We start from the raw sequence: 21,753 nt of genomic DNA, 5'->3' as shown, positions 1-21,753 counted from the left end.
ACAGAGCTTTCATGTTCCTTAAGACTTTCAATAAAATATTCAGGTTTATCACCCTTCTTAGCCCTTTTCTTTGATTGATTTTGATAATCATCAGTCTTCTCATCAATCTTTCTTTTTCTAGCATAAATCTTTCTAAATTTCTTTTTGGGCTCATCATCATAGCTCCACTCATCTTCAGGATTTTCTTCCATGATTTTTTCAACTTCCTTCACCCATTTACCTGCAAAGATTGTAGCTATCGATTCACCTACAACTGTAGGTTCCCAGCCGGATCTACACGAGATATCTCGTTTTACGTAGGTGCGGAATCCCTACGTAAGACGTTACAAGTGTAGAAGACGATACGATTAAACACACGTTACAATAAACAAATACTCGTTATATTGCAACCTTAAACACGTGATATGTATCACTAATACTGGACTCGTTACACGTAAACTGAATACTCTGATTGAATCCCTCCTAATGTTATTGATTAAGCCGTAACCTAATCAATATATAACACGACAACTTCGCCTGGCATGTTCAGGCGAAGTTGTCACTAACTTCGCTTAGTTCACAAGTTCGCCTGTATCAGCGAACTTGTGAGCTAACTTCGCTTACATACAAACACAAATCCAAACGACTCGATTACAGACACTAGACACTGAACTACTGACATCATGTACCAACAGATTTTTTTTTTTTTTTTAAACAAAGTAGTAAACTAACATTAATAATCAGTCTTTAACCAACTCAAAACCCCAAAAAAAATAAACCAAAACCTGACAAACAATCCAACCAACCGGTTTCCTCCTCAGAACCGGAGTTTCGAAAAAAACCACCGGTTCTTTCCACTCTTAAACCGGTCCCCAAACCGCTTCTTCGTCTCCTTACACGCACTCACCTTCTTATCCCGTGACTGCAACGCATCAACCGAAACCACATCCTTCAAATCCACATCAAGCGTATACCTCGTCGGCATAATATGATTATAATTCACGAGCTTAATAAACGCCTTGACGCGTGACTTCTTCGCAGTCTTCTTTGCAGAGTCCTTACGGATCACCTTCTTCGGGTACTTGGAGATTCCGGCGACGAGGCAGTGGCCGTACGGACGGTCACGTGTTCCGTCATCGAATTGCTTCACGATGACGGCTTTACGGCCGGCGAAACGGCCGTTGAGGACGACTACTGCCTTGTTAGGTTTTAGGAACTTCACCAATTCTGGTTGTTAGGGTTAGGGTTTGGTCTGCCGCCGCCGGGGTTGTTTGTCAGGTTTTTAGGGAAAGGAACCTTAAACACGTAAACTGAATACTCTGATTGAATACTCGTTACACGTAAACAAATCCCTTTCCCATCTCTCTTGCATTTGAAGACCCATTTTGTGCCAATCGCATGCACATTCTTTGGTTTTGCAACCAAGTTCCATACCTCCATCTTTTTAAACTGGGCTAATTCTTCTTGCATGGCTTCGACCCACGAGTTGTCCTTGAGAGCCATTTGATAGTTCTTTGGTTCAATCTGGCTGATGAAGCAGGTGTACAAGCATTCGTTGATTATACCTGAATCTTTAATGCTTGTATAAACACATGTGTGCTCATTCAAGCTTTGTCTTGTTTGTACACCGTCGGACAGATCACCTATCACATTCTCCAATGGGTGATTTTTGTGAATTCTCGTAGTCGGAACCGCATTGACATCTAGATTGTCTTCCAGGTTCGAAGGTAGCTCATCAGTGGGTGATTGTTGTTGAGAGTGAAACGGATTGATAAATTCCTCTTCAGTAGAGGCAGCAGGGGTATTGACAGCATTTGATGAGGAAGGCTGACATTCATCATACTTCGGTCTTTGCACATAATTGTCTTCCTCATCAAAAATCATCTTCGAAGCAATTCTTTCATCTACTTCTGCACAATCCAAATAAGGTATATTAAAAGATTTGAAAAGTCTATCATAGTCGAAAATCCCAGCGGGTCCCGTGCTTGGTTTTGGTGATTTGTAACTTGTGATATCAGTGTTACAGACCACCTCAACCTTGCTGGTCGATGTATTAAAGACTCGTCTGTTGGGAGTCCCAACAACGTATCCGACTAAGATTCCTTCGTCGGCTACTTCACCAAATTTAGAATTTGACTTTAATATCGAACACGGGGACCCGAATGGTTCAAGACCACTCAAGTTGGGCTTTCTCCCATGCATAAGTTCATAACATGTTTTATTTAATCTTTTAACGGTTAACACTCTATTAAGGATATAACAGGCTGTTGCAACAGCTTCAGCCCAGAACACCACAGGAAGTTTCGAATCAGCCAGCATGGTTCTGGCTCCTTCAATTAACGTTCTGTTCTTCCTCTCAGCCACTCCATTTTGTTGCGGAGTATACGGAGCGCTGAACTGATGTTCGATTCCTTTCTGTAAGCAGAAGAGCTCCATCTGATAGTTCTTGAACTCAGTCCCATTGTCACTCCTGATGAATTTAACTCTTTTTCCCATAATGTTCTCAACTTTGGTAATCAAATTTATTACCATCTGAACCGTTTCATTCAGGAAATATACCCAAGAGTATCGAGAGAAATCATCAGTGATCACCAAGCAGTAAGATGTTCCTCCTAGGCTTTTTGCATTCACGGGACCAAAGAGATCCATGTGAAGTAAGTCTAGGGTACTGACAATTGAGTTAACCTTCTTGGTGCGATGGGATTTCTTGTGTTGCTTTCCCTTTTTGCATGATAAGCATTGGTCTTTAAAGTTGAAATTCTTCAAGGGAACACCCAGCACAAGCCCATTCTTGACAAGGTAGTTCATTTTTCGAAGATGAATATGCCCCATTCTCCTATGCCATAACTCGGACTCCGATTCAGTTGCTTTTGACAGAAGACAAGATTCTTCCATTGCCATTTCTGTCGACCTCATGTCCATTATATACGTATTCTTTTCTCTTGGAGCCCTCATAAGTATCCAATCCTCTGGTATCTTGAAACCAGGATATAGCACAATCGCTTCATTCTTGGTGAAATGCACGGTGTAGTCTTTGTCACAAATCTGCGAAACACTTAGCAGATTACGCTTCAGTTCTTCAACAAAATTCACTTTCTCTAACGTCATCTTTCCGTTAGTCACCGTCCCAATTCCTGTAATCCTACCACCGCTCTCTCCAGCGAAACTCACTCTTCCTCCCTGAACAGGTTTCCAATCGTGTAACAATTTCTTGTTACCCGTCATGTGCCGGGAACAGCCGCTATCCACAACCCATTGATTGTTTGCAGCCCTGTTCAACTGTTCCTGCACGATTAAAGCAAATGATTAAAATCTGGGGACCCAAGACCTATTGGTCTTGGGTCGATACATCCCGTACCTTGGCTGTCCAAAGTTAGTATCAGAATAGTTTCTGTAAGTCCTGAAAGGATACCTTCTTGGAGATTGACTATGAGGCCATCCAAACCTTCTAGAATTAAGTGAATTATTACTTATGGTTTGGTTGTTAGCAGTGAAAAACTGAGATCTTTTTCTTTGAAAACCTGAATTAGTCCAATTTCTGAACTTTGATGAGTTTTCAGTTTTACCACTATTATAGTTACTGTTAGATATGTTTTCAGTTTTTGAAGGCCTCACACCTCTGAATCTCTGCTTCAGAGGGCAATCAGCAATTAGGTGTCCTAATTGATTACATCTGAAACAACTCCTGTGTTCAACTTTCTTTTCAGTAGTTGTTTTAGATGTTGAGGCTGTATTACTGCCCGTTTGTCTCACATATGGTGGGACATACGGGTTTAGTGGAGATTTCTTTTCAGTTGTTTTATGTTTCTCTCCACTTTTTGGTAACACTGCCTTTTCTTTTGTCTCACACGACACAGATGACTTGTCCGAGTTTGATGAGACAGGACTTGGAGCAGAAATCTTAACATTTGAAAAAGGCTTACTTGTTTCGCCTTTACTAACTTCTGGTTCTTTAATTGTAACCTTAACCGGAACTGTCTGACTATAATCAACATCAACAGATTTCTGATTACTAGGATCATAAGTGTAATTATGATTGTACGGTGGCGGAACTTCATGATATCCAATTCCTCCCCTTTTAACTGGGGAACCTTGATCACTAACGAGGTGATCAAATATAACGGTGGAATTTCTAAATTTCTCAAGTTTCCTGTTAAGTTCCACCACTTTCACCTGGTGATCAGCTATCTGTTTATCCCTTTCAGCTATTAGTTTGGTTTTTTCTTCTAACACTTCATAGCTCAGATCAATTACTTTAATTTTTTCAGCTAGATTTGCTTTAAGACTTCTAATATCTTTTTCACTAGCTTTTATTTTTATTTTATAACTATTTTCTCTAGCTTTAGTGAAATGATGTTCTTCTTTTAAGGTTTTAAATTGAGCATCCAAACTAACATACTGATCAGTTATAGTATTCAATTGTTCAGACAGATTTTCACACTTAGTGCAAGGGAGTTTAGTACTTACCTCGGTGAGCTGATCTTTCACATCTGCCATACAAGCTTCATTTTGAGCCTCTGCCATGTAAGCTTCACTTTCGCCAGTCACTTCCCCAGTATCTGCAGTTTCGATGTTCGCCATATTGGCCTGTTCGAACACTTCTTCAACATGCAGATTCCAGTTATATTCCCAATTCTGTCTGGAAATCATGGCTCTATTATCATTACCACCCCCATTCTGGTGTGTTGACCTGTTCTGACTACGTTCAACTCTCTCATTCGTGCACTCCTTCGCAAAGTGGCAATTCTGTTGACAGTTGTAACAGCGCACCTTTGACTTGTCAAAACCGGGTCTCTCACCAACAAACTTCCTTCCTGTCTTCTTCATAAACCTCTTAACCCTTCTCACAATCATCGCCATCTGCCACTGCAGATCCATCTCTTCCAGATCATCAGCATCGATCTGATCATAGTCTTCCTCCAATATTGCTGGATCAACAATCTTACCCTGAATGTATTTTTCATACGAAGCAATAAAGGATGCATAGAGAGCAAACTGCTGTTCAGCAGATTTAATACTCATGGGCATCCTTGAGTAGTTGTTGTTCGAAACACTTAGGGTAAAACTACCCTTGGTTGCTTGAGGGTTAGAAGCATTTGATCCTCCAGCTACAAAGCATACATCACCATTCATGTTGAGAGATACATGACCTTCATGTGTTGAGTTAGCGCCCGACTCTCCCTTTGAGTAGTAAGCAGACGAATCAGACTTCGAACTTGAACTTGTATTAACCTTTGCACCATACTTTCCTGGATCTTGAACCTGATCAGTAGGTGTCTCTTTTCGAACCATGTTTAGTTCAAAAGTTCGTAGCTTGTTAACTGCTGTTTCCAGGTCATAGTCAGCAAAGTCTTTGTCTTCTCTTATCAACACAGTGTACATCTCCCATTTCGGTGGGAGAGCATCAAGAAGCTTTTCAACAATTTCATCTTCTTTGTAAGAAATTGAATAATTGTTGAGTTCGGTCATCAGATGATAATATCTAGTGATGATATCATCAAGTGATTCATTCTTCAAGTACTTGAAGACCGAGAATTGGGTTTTAAGTAGTTTAATCTTTTAAGCACGAATTCCCACATTACCCTCAAAACGGTTTTCAAGAGCTTCCCAAAGCTCTCTAGCATTCTTATACTTTCTGAAGGTGTGTAGAATCTCTTGTGGAAGAGCCATAGTAATCGCAGCATGAGCTTTGCTTTCAGCCTCATACATTTTCTTCTCTTCTTCTTCCATCTCTTTGTATTTCTTTATCTAATCACGACCCTCATACTCAGCAGTAGGTGGAATGTAACCATCTTGTATGCATACCCACATCTTAGCATCTTGGTACTTGACATATTGTTCAAAACGATCTTTCCACGCTACATAATCGGTTTTCTTAAGCATCTTTGGTGCCTTTGTAGCTGAACCCGCTTCCACTTCCATCTTAACTAGTTCCGTAATGTTGATTGAAGACATCTTTCACGAAACACACAGAAACCCGAAAAATAAAAATTTTATTTTTAACAGTACTGTAGGCGAAGTTGTGGATAACTTCGCTGATTCTGAACTTCGCTTTCTTTTTAAATTCGCCTGATTTGGCGAAGTTGTAGATAACTTCGCTTAAGGTAAGCGAACTTGTGAAGTAGGCGAAGTTGTGGGTAACTTCGCTGATATAGGCGAACTTGAGAAGGTAGGCGAAGTTATGGATAACTTCGCTTAACCTTATATCTTCGCTGAAACCCTACGAACAGTGACGGCAACTTCGCCTGATGAACACGATGAATATGCAGGTTAGATTTCTGGATTTTACGAGGTTTGTGAAGGTGTTATGGGTTGTTTATGATTGTAGGAGGTGAGTATAACACAAAAACTCAGAAAATTCGTCCCGCGAATAGTCGAATGGAACGATTTCTACACCCGCGTGATAATCCCGAACCACACAATCGAGCAAAAGCTCTGATACCAACTGTAGGTTCCCAGCCGGATCTACACGAGATATCTCGTTTTACGTAGGTGCGGAATCCCTACGTAAGACGTTACGAGTGTAGAAGACGATACGATTAAACACACGTTACAATAAACAAATACTCGTTATATTGCAACCTTAAACACGTGATATGTATCACTAATACTGGACTCGTTACACGTAAACTGAATACTCTGATTGAATCCCTCCTAATGTTATTGATTAAGCCGTAACCTAATCAATATATAACACGACAACTTCGCCTGGCATGTTCAGGCGAAGTTGTCACTAACTTCGCTTAGTTCACAAGTTCGCCTGTATCAGCGAACTTGTGAGCTAACTTCGCTTACATACAAACACAAATCCAAACGACTCGATTACAGACACTAGACACTGAACTACTGACATCATGTACCAACAGACTCCCCCTTGGCAGTAGCTTCATCTCTTTATCTTCAAACACGTGTCTTGTAATCTTCAACAATCTTGAATCTTCATCTTTTAGCATTCACTCCTTCTCGTACACATACCGAAACAACTCTTTGATATTTCCTCGCTTCGTCTTTCCAAGCAGGAATATAAAAGATTTTCTTCTCATTCAGCACCTGCAGATCAGCTCGAGACAGGTTCACTAGATGCATCGAATCATAGACTCTCAGCAGCTCTTGTTCATCTTCGTCTTCCATCACTGCTTCAGCTGTCTCACAATCTACATACCACCACTTCAACTCTTTGAGCACATCCTTGGGCATTTGTTTCATCGGCACTTCTTTCAAACACCGGATCGGTTTATACTTCATAATCATCCAAGGCTTGCCATCTGCTCTCAACCCTCTATCTTTATCTTTGATAAGTTTACCCTTCTGTGGTTTCAGCAGCTCGAACTTCTTTTCCTTTATACTCTCCTTCCATACTATCTTCCCGATGACCCTAGCCATATTATCATCACTTCGATTTATCAATCCCAATCTGGCTAAGTCTTTCACTTCACATTCTGGCAGTGTGTTCAACGATCTCAACATTCTTTTGAAGTACTGAATACCATCATATCTCCTAATCACGAAGAGCCTCAACTGCTCATCGTATATCCAGCAAATAATCCCTTTTCTCGCTTCAGCATAGCCTCTAATGTTGTAAGTCTTCTTAAACATAGTAGGGACCGCTGGTTTCTTCGTTTTGACGAACCACTGAGCATAGCCTTCTTTCCATCTAGGCTGCTCTTCCCATTCAGTCTCATCATTTCCCATCTCTTTACTCATATCTGCATTATCGACTTCTGGTATCTCATGCTCTACATTCTCTTCTACTATCTCTCCCTTTTCTATCTCATTATCAATCACAATTTGTTCACCAATCTTCTCTATCTCATCACTCGGTAATACATCATCATCACACATAAAGTCATCATCCATCTCCTCAACCTCCACTACCACCACATCATCACCACCAGCTGCAGTTGTCGACTCCCCCTGAGTTGTGGAAGTCCCAAGAGCTTGTACAGTTCTTGGCAACTCACCACCTGCACCTTTCGATGCATTGGGATCATCGTCTCGATCATTTCTCCTCTTGGTCCTCAACTCATCGCCTTTACAGCTCGTCTCCCCCTGAGATGCCAAGAACTCCTTCAGAGCATCTATGATTTTTCCATGTTCTACCAGCAGGGACGACTGCATCTGATTCTCTGCAACTAGGCGTTGAATAGCCTGGGTCTGGATAAGATTAATCCTTGACTGCTCTGCCACGACCCGTTCAAGTGTTGCTATTCGTTCAGAGTCTGATAGGGTTGCATCGAAATCAAACCTCATATGAGATATATCGTGAGTGTACTGAGGAGGGATTGCCGATGTATCCGGGACCTCAGAAGTAGACGTAACCGCAGGTGGTATCGTCACCGATAACCCTGCAGTGGCCACAACCATCGACTCAATAAAATGTGCCACGACCTCCGTTGGAGTAAGAGTTGGAGGTGGCAACGAGACAATCTCCGGAGCCGATAGTTGAAATGAAGTGAGTGGGAGGCCAAATGAAGATGAGGTAGCCACCACGGGAATGTCCGTGGCGCTTGGCCTTGTAACCTGTAATGATGAGGGAACCATTGTCATACCGGACAGTGCGGGTGGGGTGAAACGTACCACCCTCGAGCTCTCACCGGCTCCCGATCCTGCACCTATCCGTTCCCTTCTTGATCTCCGGATCAACTATTGAACTTCTTCTTCATAGTCTGACTCACTATCATCATCAGCTCTCTTTCTTTTCCCATGAGTCCGTTCATGTGTTACCAAAATCCCTCTCGCTTAGGTCAATTCATCATCAGAATCTGAGTCAGCCACCGTTGTAGCTGCCCTAGTAACATTCACACCCGAAGCTTGTTCAACCGAGACCTGTACATTCTCCTCTGGATCAACGCTTTCCATGTCAAAAAATCCCTGACCGCCAAACTCTGCGTCAAGATCTATGTTCTCCTCCGGTGACACAACAGGAGCAGCAGATATAGCTTGAGGTGCTCCTGCCTGTTGTGGTGCCGGGTCCCGAAACTCGTCCCCACGAGCAGGCACATACCCCGGGTTGATTAAGTACCCGAATAGTGGAGTATGTCGAGGACGGAGCTCAGGTTTGCTCCTCGCACTGGAGGATCTGCATTGGGCAAAGATCCTTTTGCTCACACTTTCTACGTATCGGATTGGTCGGCGCTAGGTAGCGTTGGAGCAACATTATCCAAGATCATTTAGAGAAATCTTGGATACATGATAAATCTCTCACGCGCTACCGCTCTTCGTTGTCGATCGATCTCGTAGAAGACCATCTGACGAAAGCTGTAACGCTTATTATAAGTCAGAGCAGTCATTGCCGACTGCATGGTCGCGCCCATGCCATCAGTGCCCGCCTTTCTCCCTGACATGCAAACAATCTTGACATGCATGAGAAAGCGCCACTGGTCAAGTAAAAACCCCTTCCTTCTCTGCGTATCTCCCAAGGGACCTGAGTATCCCATCCTCAAAAACGCTCCATCACGGAAAGGAGCTACAAAGTCTGTCGGGTCATCCCTCGTCTCATCTCCAAAACGTAAAGCCGCCCGGATCTGTTCAGATGAGAACTGAACAATGTGATTGTTGACTGTTGCTCGCATCAACGGGGGCTCGACCCTACAATCATATTCCACGGTCTGCCAAAAATCCTCAATGTTTGGCAAGGATATTGGCTGTGTTGTCGTAATCGCGTGGAATATACGCGAGCGTAGTAGGAATGTGATGATTTCGCGGAAATTATCAACTCCGCTCGCCTCCGGGTCTAATGTTATATACATGTTGTGACCCGGGAAGAACTGTCTCTGGTTATCACCACCGTCATCACCGCCTGCACCATCTATAGCAGCCATATCTGCACCAAACAGACTAAGTTAGATAAGCGACAAAGCAAATCACAAGTTCGCCTGTTACCATGAGCGAAGTTGTGATCTTTTCAGTATAGGCGAAGTTAAAGGTGGGGCGAAGTTGGGAAACAACTTCGCTTCAACTTTAACTTCGTCTGTTAACTGTTAAGTAAAAAAGTCCAGGCGAAGTTAATGGTAACTTCGCCTAACCACAACATCGCCTCATAAACTGTTTTAAAAATAATTATCAGGCGAAGTTAAACCTCAGGCGAAGTTACGGACAACTTCGCCTAAACTGTAACTTTGCCGAATATGAAACGGCATCAGTTAGGTTTATCGAACGACGTGATTTGGTCAATTTTGAGCTTGCGGATCTCGTAAAACTTGATTTAATGACGATGTAGACGATTAGATTGATTATGAACACGTAAAGATACGTTTGAAAATCGGTTGTTAAGGGTTCGAAAAACGATGAAAAACGTTAATGAACATGATTAATCGATTCGATTACCCTACACACCTTTAAACACGGTGTTGGTTCTGCCGGGACCGAGACGATCCGAGCCGGTTCGAGACGGAAGGTTTGATAACCAAAGACGGATAGAAACAAACATGAAACAAACGATTTCATTGATAAAAACGAAAGATTACATGCTTGTTAAACACTGAAATCACGATCTATGGCAGGGGGAGGTCGAGCATGGCCTCCCCCCTCATCCAGACAGCACCTGGGCGCCGGGCACGCAAATCCTTAACAAACCACGCCTGAAAGCTGGGTATTTATACCCACTGCTATTCGATCAGGACTCATTCGATCGAATGAGTCCTATTCGATCGAATAGCAGACTCATTCGATCGAATCAGAGACTGGTTCGATCGAATGAGTATCCATTTGAAAATGCTCTTTCGAATGGATGACTTTCGGCGTGGACCACTATCTAGGTGTACAGCATACAACATAAACATTCTAAACTATTCGCCAAGCGACGGCCACAAAACATGCACCAACATATTCCCCCTTGGACGTTGCTTGCGAATTGCTGTAAACACCTCTTGCAATCTTCAGTCAATCTCTGCTCTGGCTTGATAATCACGTGGTAGAATACCATCATTGCAGCAGATTCCCCCTTAGACTGAACTCTCAGTTAATGATGCAAAGTGTTCTCCATTGCTGACATCTTCAGACAAAACAATCTGTTTAAAAACAACCAACTATAGAAATTCCCTCTCAGACGTTGGCGTGTATCCCAATATATAGACGTGTAAGCTCATATCGTCTTCCGCTGACTTAATAATGTATTGGGCAATCTTCGATGAGGCGACCGATTCGGGACTCGGTTTCCCAACGATTCACGGGGCAACGTGTTAGAGTGCGGAATCCTCTAACACGGCGATTCGGTGATGATCAACGGGCACGTAGGTACGATTCCTAAAGGGGTTTGACGCCTAGGATTGGAGGAAACGACCAAGAACACGAAGAACGATTGAGAGTGTTTCTGTAGGCTGCTGGTTCGTGAGTGTGTGTTCTGTTCTCTCTTCTTGTGAAATTTCACAAGTAACGTTTATATACCGAAGACTCATTCGATCGAATGAGATACTCATTCGATCGAATGAGATCTGGTTCGATCGAATGAGATCTGGTTCGATCGAATCAGTCACTGATTCGATCGAATCAGCTTCGTTTGACATTTTCAGTACGTTAACTTGGTTTCACGATCGTTGGTTTCATGTTGAACCAACCTGATAGAACTGGGGACATACATGTGACATTTCATGTCCTAACAAACTCCCCCTTGGAGCCAGTTCTATTTGCTTGAACCAATCGAGTTCTCTTGCTCGACCGTAACTCCCCCTTGGAGTTATCTCACTCTCTCTTTTCTCAAAACTAGTGGTGCATACGTTGCATCCACAAACTCCTTTCTTCATGGAGTTCTCTCTTGATCAAATGGTACAGTCAGTCAGACTTACCATAGGTTCCGCATATCCTAAGACGCTGTCAATTGGAATTTCGGATTAACATTTAAGCACAATTGTATTAGATTTGTAAAATTGACATTAAAGCATAATCTATCACAATATTCCAAATCATATTTCATTCAATTCAAAACAATTACAACCAGAAGATTTAACTTTGAATTACAACAAGAAACAAGATAAACGATAAACATGACAATTAATCTTCAGTTTCTTGGGCATACTTCTTCTGTTGTTCTTTCCAATTTGATCCTGCATGTATATCATAGGCAAAGCAAATCCTAATGACATTTCTGTACGTTAACGCTTGCTCTATATCTTCGGGAGCGTAAAGAATCTCTGTCTTGTACAACGTATAGACATCCTCCCGTGACAAATTTGTGAGCCACATTGGATCAAAAATACGAATTGTACTCCAGTTTCCATAGTCATTGAGCACAATAACTGCCTCATGCAGTCTTCCATCATAGTACCAATGCCTGAATGATTTGTAGAAGTCCTGCTTCATCTTTCTAAGAGGAATCTTCTTCATTGTGAGTGGTGGCATGTACTTCAAAATAACTTTTGGCCTGTTGGTGATCGGATCGATCTCCTTTTTGCTTACATATCTCTTCGGCCTTTGTGGTGTGATCATCTTCCATTTTGTGTTGTACTCTTTTCGCAATACACTCTGATAATACGTGGCAAATGGAGATGAGTTGGCGTATAGCATATCAAGATAATTTAGACGGTTCAGATCATAAGTATGAAGGGTCTTCAAATCAGTAATACGTTGAAAGTATTCAACTCCCCTTTCTCTCTTGACAGCTACACAGTTAAGATCCTTCAGACATGCCCAAGCGATAATTTCTCCTGAAGTTCTGCGACCCTTCATCTTATATGACGTTGTATGAGGAATGGTCGGCTTCGCTTGTCGTCTGGATTTTATCTTCTCAAGAATAGCATTGAATGCTTTCTTGCATTCCTCAGTTTTCTCTAAAAATTCGGCTTGATCCGCTTCAGAAGGCTGTTCCATATTGTTTGACCTTTCTTCAGCCTTTTTCTGTATTTCCTCCTCTGTTACATTTTGGAAGAAACTTGCAGAGTTAGGAAGATCGTCATTTTGAGACGTATAGTATTCAGGATACTCTTCCTTTGACAAGTCTTCCATTTCAACGTCATCAAATTGAGAGGGATCGACGTGTGAGGGATCAGTGGCCGTAGATGATGATGAATCAGGTGTAGCAGTAGAAGAAGACGTTTGTTCTGTTAGAGGCAAAGCCAGATACTTGCCTGTTTCTACATTGGATAACTCAAACATTTGTTCCAATTCTTCTTCTGTGAAATTATGAGAAATTTCACCTTCTTCCAAGTCTCCACTTGCGAAGTTTCGCTGCTCATTTGGATGGTCCAGTAGAAACGTGAAAAATTCTGCTGCTGTTTTTGATTGCAGCGGTTGGACATTAAACGGATCATCATCACCTGTTTGATTAAACAACCACAATGTAACAACAATTTTAAGTAAACATATGTAATATCATAAACATGAAATACAATATCATTACATATGAAACTGAGTTTATACAAAAATCATCATTTAACAAGATTTAACATTTAAATCCTCACTACATTCACTCAACTCACTCTTTAGTACCTTCACCACCATCATCTGAAGACTCAAGTTCGTCTGTGTCCACATCAACATTTGTTGGACCTTCCAAACGTAGAACATCTCCTTTCAATTCTGTTACTTTCTCCTCAAGGCTTAGATTCGACTCTCGTAGTTCCTTGATAGAAGAGCCCTGTTCAGCGACAGTCGCATTCAGCTGAGTGTTTTCAATTCTGAGCATGTCGTTTTCGGCTTGAAGTTTGGCAATCTGCTCATCTTTCAGTCGATTTTGTTCTTCTTGCCGTCTATTCAGCTCTTCTTGCTCAGTCTTGAACATGAACATCTTCATCATAGCCTTGTGAAGATCAGCTAGTTCTGTTGCAACCTTAGGAGGTATAGACATTTCTGGTTGAGGTTGACTAGTCGGTTGTGGTGCTGATTGTGGTGCTGGTTGCTGTGTTGGTGGCGGTGCTTGTTGAACGGGAGGAGCAGCAGACGAAGTCCCAACTGATTGTAACGTTGGAGGACGTGGGAGATCAGAAAATAAACTCCGATACTTCCTTGTAACCTTCTTCTTTTGCCTCTTCGCAGGCCTTTCTTCGCCCGCAACATCCTCGGCCCTAACCTCACCAGCAAAGTGCACATCTGATGCACTTGCTTCATCACCAGCATCCAGAACCTCAACGTTAAAGAATGAATCTGCCTCTTTTTCGGCATCTGTTCTGGTGTCTGCCGGTACCGCTTCCTCCTCAGTGTCAGATTCGTCGCTGGTTTTCTGATAAGGTAAGTTCTCGACGTCTGAATCACTGGCGGCATTCCTCCACTTCCTCTTCGGAGGAGCCTTGTAAGACGGATTTGCCACGTGCCCAAAACACCGTTTGTGTGGTGGTCGTGTGGGGCGGTCCTTGTAAGATTTTAAACGGTTGAGGGTTTCGTTCTTCATGTGGTCCAGTTTCACCACATCACCCTCATTTTCTTTCAGTAGACCCGGAGCTTGACTATCGACGATCATTTGCACAAATCTCGGGAACTGTAGAAACTTCTCGCCCGCCCCTTGTTTTATTGTCAGATTTTCCACCATATGGCTGAAGGTCATCTGCGATAAGTTGTAGGGGCGGTTCATCACTAATGCAGCCATTGTGAACTTCATGCTTTCCCTCAATTTGTCAAAACTTGTTCTTTGAGGCCCTAAGCAGTGCATCACGACGTGTGCCAGATATTTGAACTCTGGACATAGATTGGCTTTATGGAGTAGGCCGGCATTCAGGTCACCGTCGTACTTCATTCTTGCAAAACATCCTCTGGTTCCAGCAGGATGTAACCCAGTAGGATCTGAATCAGCATCAACAAACCCACAGACTTCCCTGAGGATTTGGGCAGATACAACAATTTCGTGCCCTCTAACCGTGGAGCGAATTACCGACGGCACAACAGTTTTGTCGTGCGAGGCATTCCTCCAGAATTCCTGTTGAACTGAAATGATGGGTTCTACTACCCTTGAGATAGGTCCGTGAATCCTAGACCGTTTCAGGAATTTGATCATTGTTGCAAAATCTTTCCCATGGCTTGCCTTTTCGTCGAGAAAGGCTACAATGTTGTGCTTGATTGATGTTTTGAAGGGAACGAAAACTTCTGCAACTTCAGCCATTTTATCTGCAGACATAAACGTGTTAGAACGAACAGATATCGAAAAGACTGAATGCGTTTAACATTTTCAAACTTTCTGGACTGGTTCAATCGAATGAGCAATGATTCGATCGAATGAGCTACTCATTCGATCGAGTGAGCTACTCATTCGATCGAGTGAGATCTAGTTCGATCACAGACAGTCGAATGAGATAGATATCATCTTTGACCTCTGATTCGATCAAACTACTGATCGAATAAGTCTCATTCGATCGAACAAGAGACTCGTTCGACCGAATAGACTGATTCGACTCCGTCAAACATCAGCCCAGAATGTTAAGAATCCAGATCGACCTTTTCGATCGTTTAAAGATACCCAACATATAGATAACATCGGTTGAGGTTTATGAACATGTATCAACATAAAACTACAAGACTTAAACGGTTAAAAACAGTTTAATATGTTTTTCGTTATAAAGTCCGATTCCGAGAACAAAAACGACCAAAAACATGATCAAAACACGGTTAAAATCCAAAAAATCTTACATTTTAGTGATGTACGAGAAAAATTGAATAAGATGAACGGATCAAAACGAGGGTTTCGCGTAAACAAATTTGAGAGAAAATTCCTGGATAATTTTTCGAATAATTCTGACCGATCGAATGAGTCTGAGTATTTATACTATTTCTGGACTCATTCGATCGAATGGACTTGTTCGATTGGACCAATCGATCGAATGAGAGTCTATTCGATCGAATAAGTCGCTCGCAACACCTCTCATTCTCACAACAACTGACTCAATCGAATCGGCTCATTCGATCGATTTACTCGATCGAATAGCAACATATTCGATCGAATGAGGGAAAACTTTGAAAAAAAATAAACTTTTAAACTTTTTATTCCCTGCCATCGATCGTGGTGCCTTTGAACCTGCAAGAAAACATAAACTTTTGACACTTGGTTAGTTCTCTTAGACATTTTCCGATAATGAGAGCTTAGTTCCTACAGAACATAAAGATCATAAGACATTAGTAAACACACGGATAAATATCAGGCACAACCATCTTTGGGTTTTCTTGCCACTTCTTCTTTCTTTCATGCACAGCCGGTTGCGCAGATAAACATTTAGCAACCTGCATGAAGTTTTCTTTCATTCCTACACACTGGATAAACATTTAGTAGGAACAGACAAGGATCAGACTACCTGTCACGATGATTTCTCATCGATTATCAGACAAACAGAACTAAATAAAATGAAAAATAAATAGAAATAAATTTTTTTTTTTTTTTTTAAGTATTTACAGGGAGGGACAGGGATCAGACTACCTGTCACTGGATGATTTCTCATCAACATTAAAGCAGAATAAAAATAAAAATAATTCAGAATAAAGATCTTTTTGAATTTTTTTTATAATATTCAAACTGAAATAAGCAACTGTACAAAATTTAAAGTACAAAATTTTTGGTTGAGAAGGATCTATAATAAGAAATCATACAGACTTATTTGACTATCCACTGAGACTTTTCGAGATTTTTCACATGTTTTTGATTTTTCTTAATAAGAGAATATATAATATTAAACTAGACATAATGAACATTCTTTTTGTGAGAAAGATCCGAACATGGGATCAGTACTGACATTGTAGCACTCAGTAAGTTCAATATAATTTCTTTTGGTCGATACATATTACCGATGCGATTATGGGTATATTTGTCCATTTAAACTTAAACAAACATCCTCTCGTCTGTCAATGACCATTTGATAATTGCTTGTGATCACAGCTGTGTATCCCACCATATTTTGATTGACTCATGTAGGACCTCACAACATATTGAACAGTCAAATCGGCGCATCTTATTTTTGACAAACGACCATAAGCTTATAGGATCCCCTTTGTTCGCTTTTCATCAAATTTTGTTGCTTTTCACATTCTTGCGAATTTAATTAGCAACTTGATGATTTTATCATGTTTTCACATACATGTTCGGTATTCATCTACTTGTCCCAAAATCATTTATTTTATAATTTTTTTCAGGAGATATCCAAGTTATCAGCGCTGTCCAGGTCGATACTTACGTATCACAGAGGGAGATAATAACTTTAAATATACCAGTATGGAAGAGCGCTGTCCAGGTCGATACTTACGTATCACATAGGGAGATCAATCCAAAACCGGTGGAGCATAAGATATTTAATACAGATATTCAAGTTATCAGCGCTGTCCAGGTCGATACTTACGTATCACAGAGGGAGATAATAACTTTAGATATCACAGCATGGAAGAGCGCTGTCAAGGTCGATACTTACGTATCACAGAGGGAGATCATTCCAAAGCCGGTGAAGTATAAAATATTTAATACTCCTCCTTAATCAACGTTTAAAGCATATGATTTAGAAGGGACTTTCGATGAAAGCAGACCTGCAACACGAAGATCTAACATTCTTTAAGAATTTAGCTTTTGGGGGAACCAATTTGGGCCGATGGTAATTCGTGTACGCGTGGTAAGACATATCCTCAATTGATAATGGTCTTCAGACAGTGACGTCTCGTCAATTTATCTTAGATGTACACCCATAGCTGACAATCTAAATGATTTAGATAGGTCAAATCCATACTCAATTCAGTAAGATAAGCCTACCAATATATCACATTAGTACTATGCATGACCAATTTTTTACTTTATATCTTTTTAACATCATGCTACTGTCAGTGTGCCATCACTTCCCAAAGGTTGGATACAATTTCTCATTTTCTGAATATATGAATGTTTTTGGAAAAAAAAAATTAAATTATTTCGCCCCGATCAAGTCAAAGTCTTCAGGTAAACGGCTATCCTGAAGATCCAATGGATCAGCTGGACCGACCACATACGAGTATGTGTCCTTCTAACTAAGTTTGAACGACTATTTTTCAGCGAAAGAATAAAAACCCATCATAAACCGCCCCGGTCACTTTCAGTCATCTGGTTAATGGCTATCCTCATACTATACAGGTACAAATGAGGACCAAAACATATCCGAAGATATGTCCTTCAAACTGAAGCAACCGACATAATTCTAAGCGATAGTGACGGTTTTTTTTTTTTTTTTTTTTTTAATATAAGGAAAATGAGAATAAGCTATACAGAAATAAAAATCTTTTTGATGTCTCAGTATGATAGCGTCTGTGTACTATCATCTTTCTTGTAACAAGATCAACTTCTCAAAATTTTAAAATTTTTGATGTTTTTGGGTTTTGTATTTTATATTGTTTTTGGTTTTTCTTGAAACCTTTCTCCCCCTAAAAATTATAAAAAAAAAATCTTTTTGGATTTTTCAAAATTTTTAAGAAAAGAAAATATGAAAAACAATTTAAATAATATCTTCAGGAACATCATCTGATTGCCGTTTAACGCCGTTGATCTCTAGCAAATATAAAAACCGTGGTTTGTCAAATGCTTTAGTGAAGAGATCAGCGCGTTGTTCCTGAGTGGGGATTTTTACCACATCGATTAACTTCTTTTCGTAACAGTCACGAAGGAAGTGATATCGAATTTCGATGTGCTTCGTTTTGCTAAATTGGACAGGATTTTTGGTAATTGAAATAGCAGCAGAATTATCAAGATATATGGGAGTAGTAGAACATTCAATACCGTAGTCACGCATCTGTTGCTGAATCCAAATAACTTGAGAACAGCAACTGGCAGCCGCAATATATTCCGCCTCAGCTGTTGAAGTGGAAACTGACGTCTGTTTTTTGCATTGCCACGTTACTAAACGACTTCCAAAGAACTGACATCCTGCTGTTGTTGATTTGTAATCGAGTTTACAACCACCATAGTCCGAATCACTATACGCATGTAGATCAAAGTTATCATCGTGAGGATACCAAAGACCCCAATCTGGAGTACCCTTCAGATAACGCAAAATTCTTTTGACTGCAATAAGATGGGAGACCTTTGGCTTTGACTGGTAACGTGCACAGAGACACGTAGCAAACATTATGTCCGGCCGAGAAGCAGTCAGGTACATTAGAGATCCGATGATCCCTCTATAGTGAGTTGGATTGATCAATTCACCCTTCTCGTCAGGATTAATCCCGTGATTAACCACTAACGGAGTTCCCTGTGAGGAGGAACTCAACATCTCGAACCGTATCAAGATGTCATTGACGTATTTTGTCTGGTGAATGAAGACACCGGAGTCTGTTTGATCAACCTGAAGTCCTAAGAAGAACTTCATCTCACCCATGGAGCTCATTTCAAATTTTTCTTGCATCACTTGTTCAAACTCCTTGCATAGTGTTTTATTCGTGGACCCGAAAATGATGTCGTCCACGTACACTTGTACCATAATGAGATCTCCTTCTTTCTCCTTTGTAAATAACGTGCAGTCGATCGTTCCTCTTCTGAACCCGTTGTTCAGAAGGTGTTTGGATAGTTCCTTGTACCAAGCTCTCGGGGCTTGGTGAAGACCGTACAAAGCCTTGTTGAGCAGGTAGGCTTTGTCCTTGTGATTTGGGTCTTCAAAACCTGGAGGTTGTGCCACATATACGGTCTCTTCGATGTGACCGTACAAAAAGGCACTCTTGACGTCCATCTGATATACTTTGAATCTCTTGAAAGACGCATACGCCAAGAACATCCGGATTGCCTCCAACCGCGCAACCGGAGCATACACCTCATTGTAGTCTTGGCCTTCGATTTGCCTAAACCCTTGGACCACCAGGCGGGCTTTGTTGCGAACAATCACTCCTCGATCGTCGCGTTTACATTTGAGTACCCACTTAGTGCCAATTTTCTTCTGTCCTTTGGGGAGATCCACCAACTTCCACACACCAAGTCTCTTGAACTGCAATAATTCTTCTTGCATGGCTGAGACCCAGTTAGCGTCTTTCAACGCATCGGTGATGCTGCTTGGTTCTTCTTGTGCTAAGAAGCATTCATGGGCATTTAGTTCAACTGATCCTGACTCCATCATTTCAGTGTAGAGGCCAAAATTCAGCTGTCGACGTGTTTTGACACCCTGTTGAATGTCCCCTATAATGTTGTCTTGTGGATGATCACGTTCAGTCCTAACCACCGGATTGTCAGGAACGACAACATTTTGTTCCAAGTTAGTTAAGTTCGGCTCAGGAACTGGAGCGGATGGTGCCTCTGAAGTAGACGTTAGAGGCTGATCTGCATTTTGCGCTTCTTGATTTGACGATGAAGGTTGCGGAGTAACCTGTGTCGGTGCCGATTGTACATCATCTGCTGGAGATTCATCTTCAGATTCAGATTCGGATGACTCTTGAACTTGCTCGCTTGACTCTGTGGTAGAAGACGATGATGGACCAGGATGAGGTGACGATTGCTGTGATTCATCAGGAGGTGCATTTTGCGCCTCATACATCATCTGAATAGCAACCTCATACAGATTGAATGACTTGAACAATTTATCAAAATCAAACAACCAGTCTTCTCCTGACCCCTTGGCTGGTTCTGTATAGCGTTGAACGTCGACATGGTACCATTCTTCAACTAATTTTGTTGACCTGTTGAAGACCCTTTTGAGAGGTACACTGTAACCCAGAAAATAGCCGTTGATGATCTTCTCCTCAAACTTATTATCGACTTGCCTTTTAAGTAACTTGGAAAGAGCTCCAAATGGTTCCAGGTGCTCTAAATTAGGCCTCCGTCGTTGAAGAAGCTCGAAGCTTGTCTTGCCGTGGCGCTTGACAATGCCTACCCGATTAAATGTGAAACAGGCGTTGGCAATTGCCTCACTCCAAAACGTGACAGGCAACACTGAGTCTGCTAACATTGTTCTAGCTGTCTCGATTAACGTTCAATTCTTCCTTTCAGCAACCCCGTTCATTTGTGGAACGTACGGGGCACTGAACTCCTGAACAATGCGTCTTTCTTTGCAAAAATTTTCAACATTCGCATTCTTAAACTCTGTCCCGTTATCTGAACGCATTCTCCGAACCTTCATATTGTACTGTGACTCAAGAGTTGTAACCAGCAGATTTATACACCCAAAAGTCTCGGACTTTGCTTTTAAGAAAAACACCCAAGAGAATCTCGAATATTCATCAGTAACCACTAGACAGTATGAGTGCCCAGAGATACTTTTGACGCTTATTGGGCCAAAAAGATCCATATGAAGGAGTTCCAATGGAATATCAATCGAGTGGAAACTTTTAGACTTGTGGGACCTTTTTACTTGCTTTCCCGCTTTGCACAGCACACACGAATCAGGGAGACGGAAACTTCTCAGATTAACTCCCTCAACTAGCCTGTTGTGCACAAGCTTGTTCATGTTCCTGACATTAATGTGTCCCATCCGTTTATGCCATATGACAGTATCACGTTCGGATGCCTTGGACACAAAACATGTCGCCGTTGGAGACGATGACCCTGCCTTAGCCATATCCAGAATGTAGAGATCACTCTGACGTGCGGCTGACATTAAAACCTTGTCTTCAGGAATGGTGAATTCCTTCGCCAAGATGTGGCAGTCTCGGTCATCAAACATAACTTTGAAACCCTTGTCGCAGATTTGACTTATCGACAACAGGTTGTTCTCCAACTCCTTGATGAAATTAACCTTATCAAACGAAATTCGCCCATTAGAAACAATTCCTTGGGCCGTGATGTAACCACCTTGATTTCCTGCAAAGGAAACTGCACCTCCTTTTATCTGTCTGACACTGGATAGGAGATTCATGTTTCCAGTTATGTGCCTGGAAGCTCCAGAGTCGATGATCCACATGTTGAATCTTGGATCATACAGAGCAACCTGCACA

At 41.5% G+C, this 21,753-nt stretch overlaps 1 protein-coding gene across 1 annotated transcript in view; it reads right to left on the bottom strand.

Annotated features, from left to right (window-relative positions):
* Positions 1 to 796: 796 nt before the first annotated feature.
* The window catches only part of LOC143625586 (large ribosomal subunit protein eL27-like), a 34,469-nt gene continuing 13,512 nt past the window's right edge, over positions 797 to 21,753 (bottom strand). The window contains exon 3 of the mRNA XM_077095883.1: positions 797 to 1,206. Coding sequence (XP_076951998.1) covers positions 797 to 1,206 — 410 coding nt within the window. The remainder of the gene's footprint in view (positions 1,207 to 21,753) is intronic.

Source organism: Bidens hawaiensis, unplaced genomic scaffold, assembly GCF_021521415.1.
Source record: "Bidens hawaiensis isolate Kalapana, Puna unplaced genomic scaffold, B.hawaiensis_p1.1 tig00004124_1, whole genome shotgun sequence".
Classification (NCBI taxonomy): domain Eukaryota; kingdom Viridiplantae; phylum Streptophyta; class Magnoliopsida; order Asterales; family Asteraceae; genus Bidens; species Bidens hawaiensis.
The sequence above is the reverse complement of the archived record's forward strand: the minus strand, read 5'-3'. Positions and strand labels throughout refer to the sequence as shown.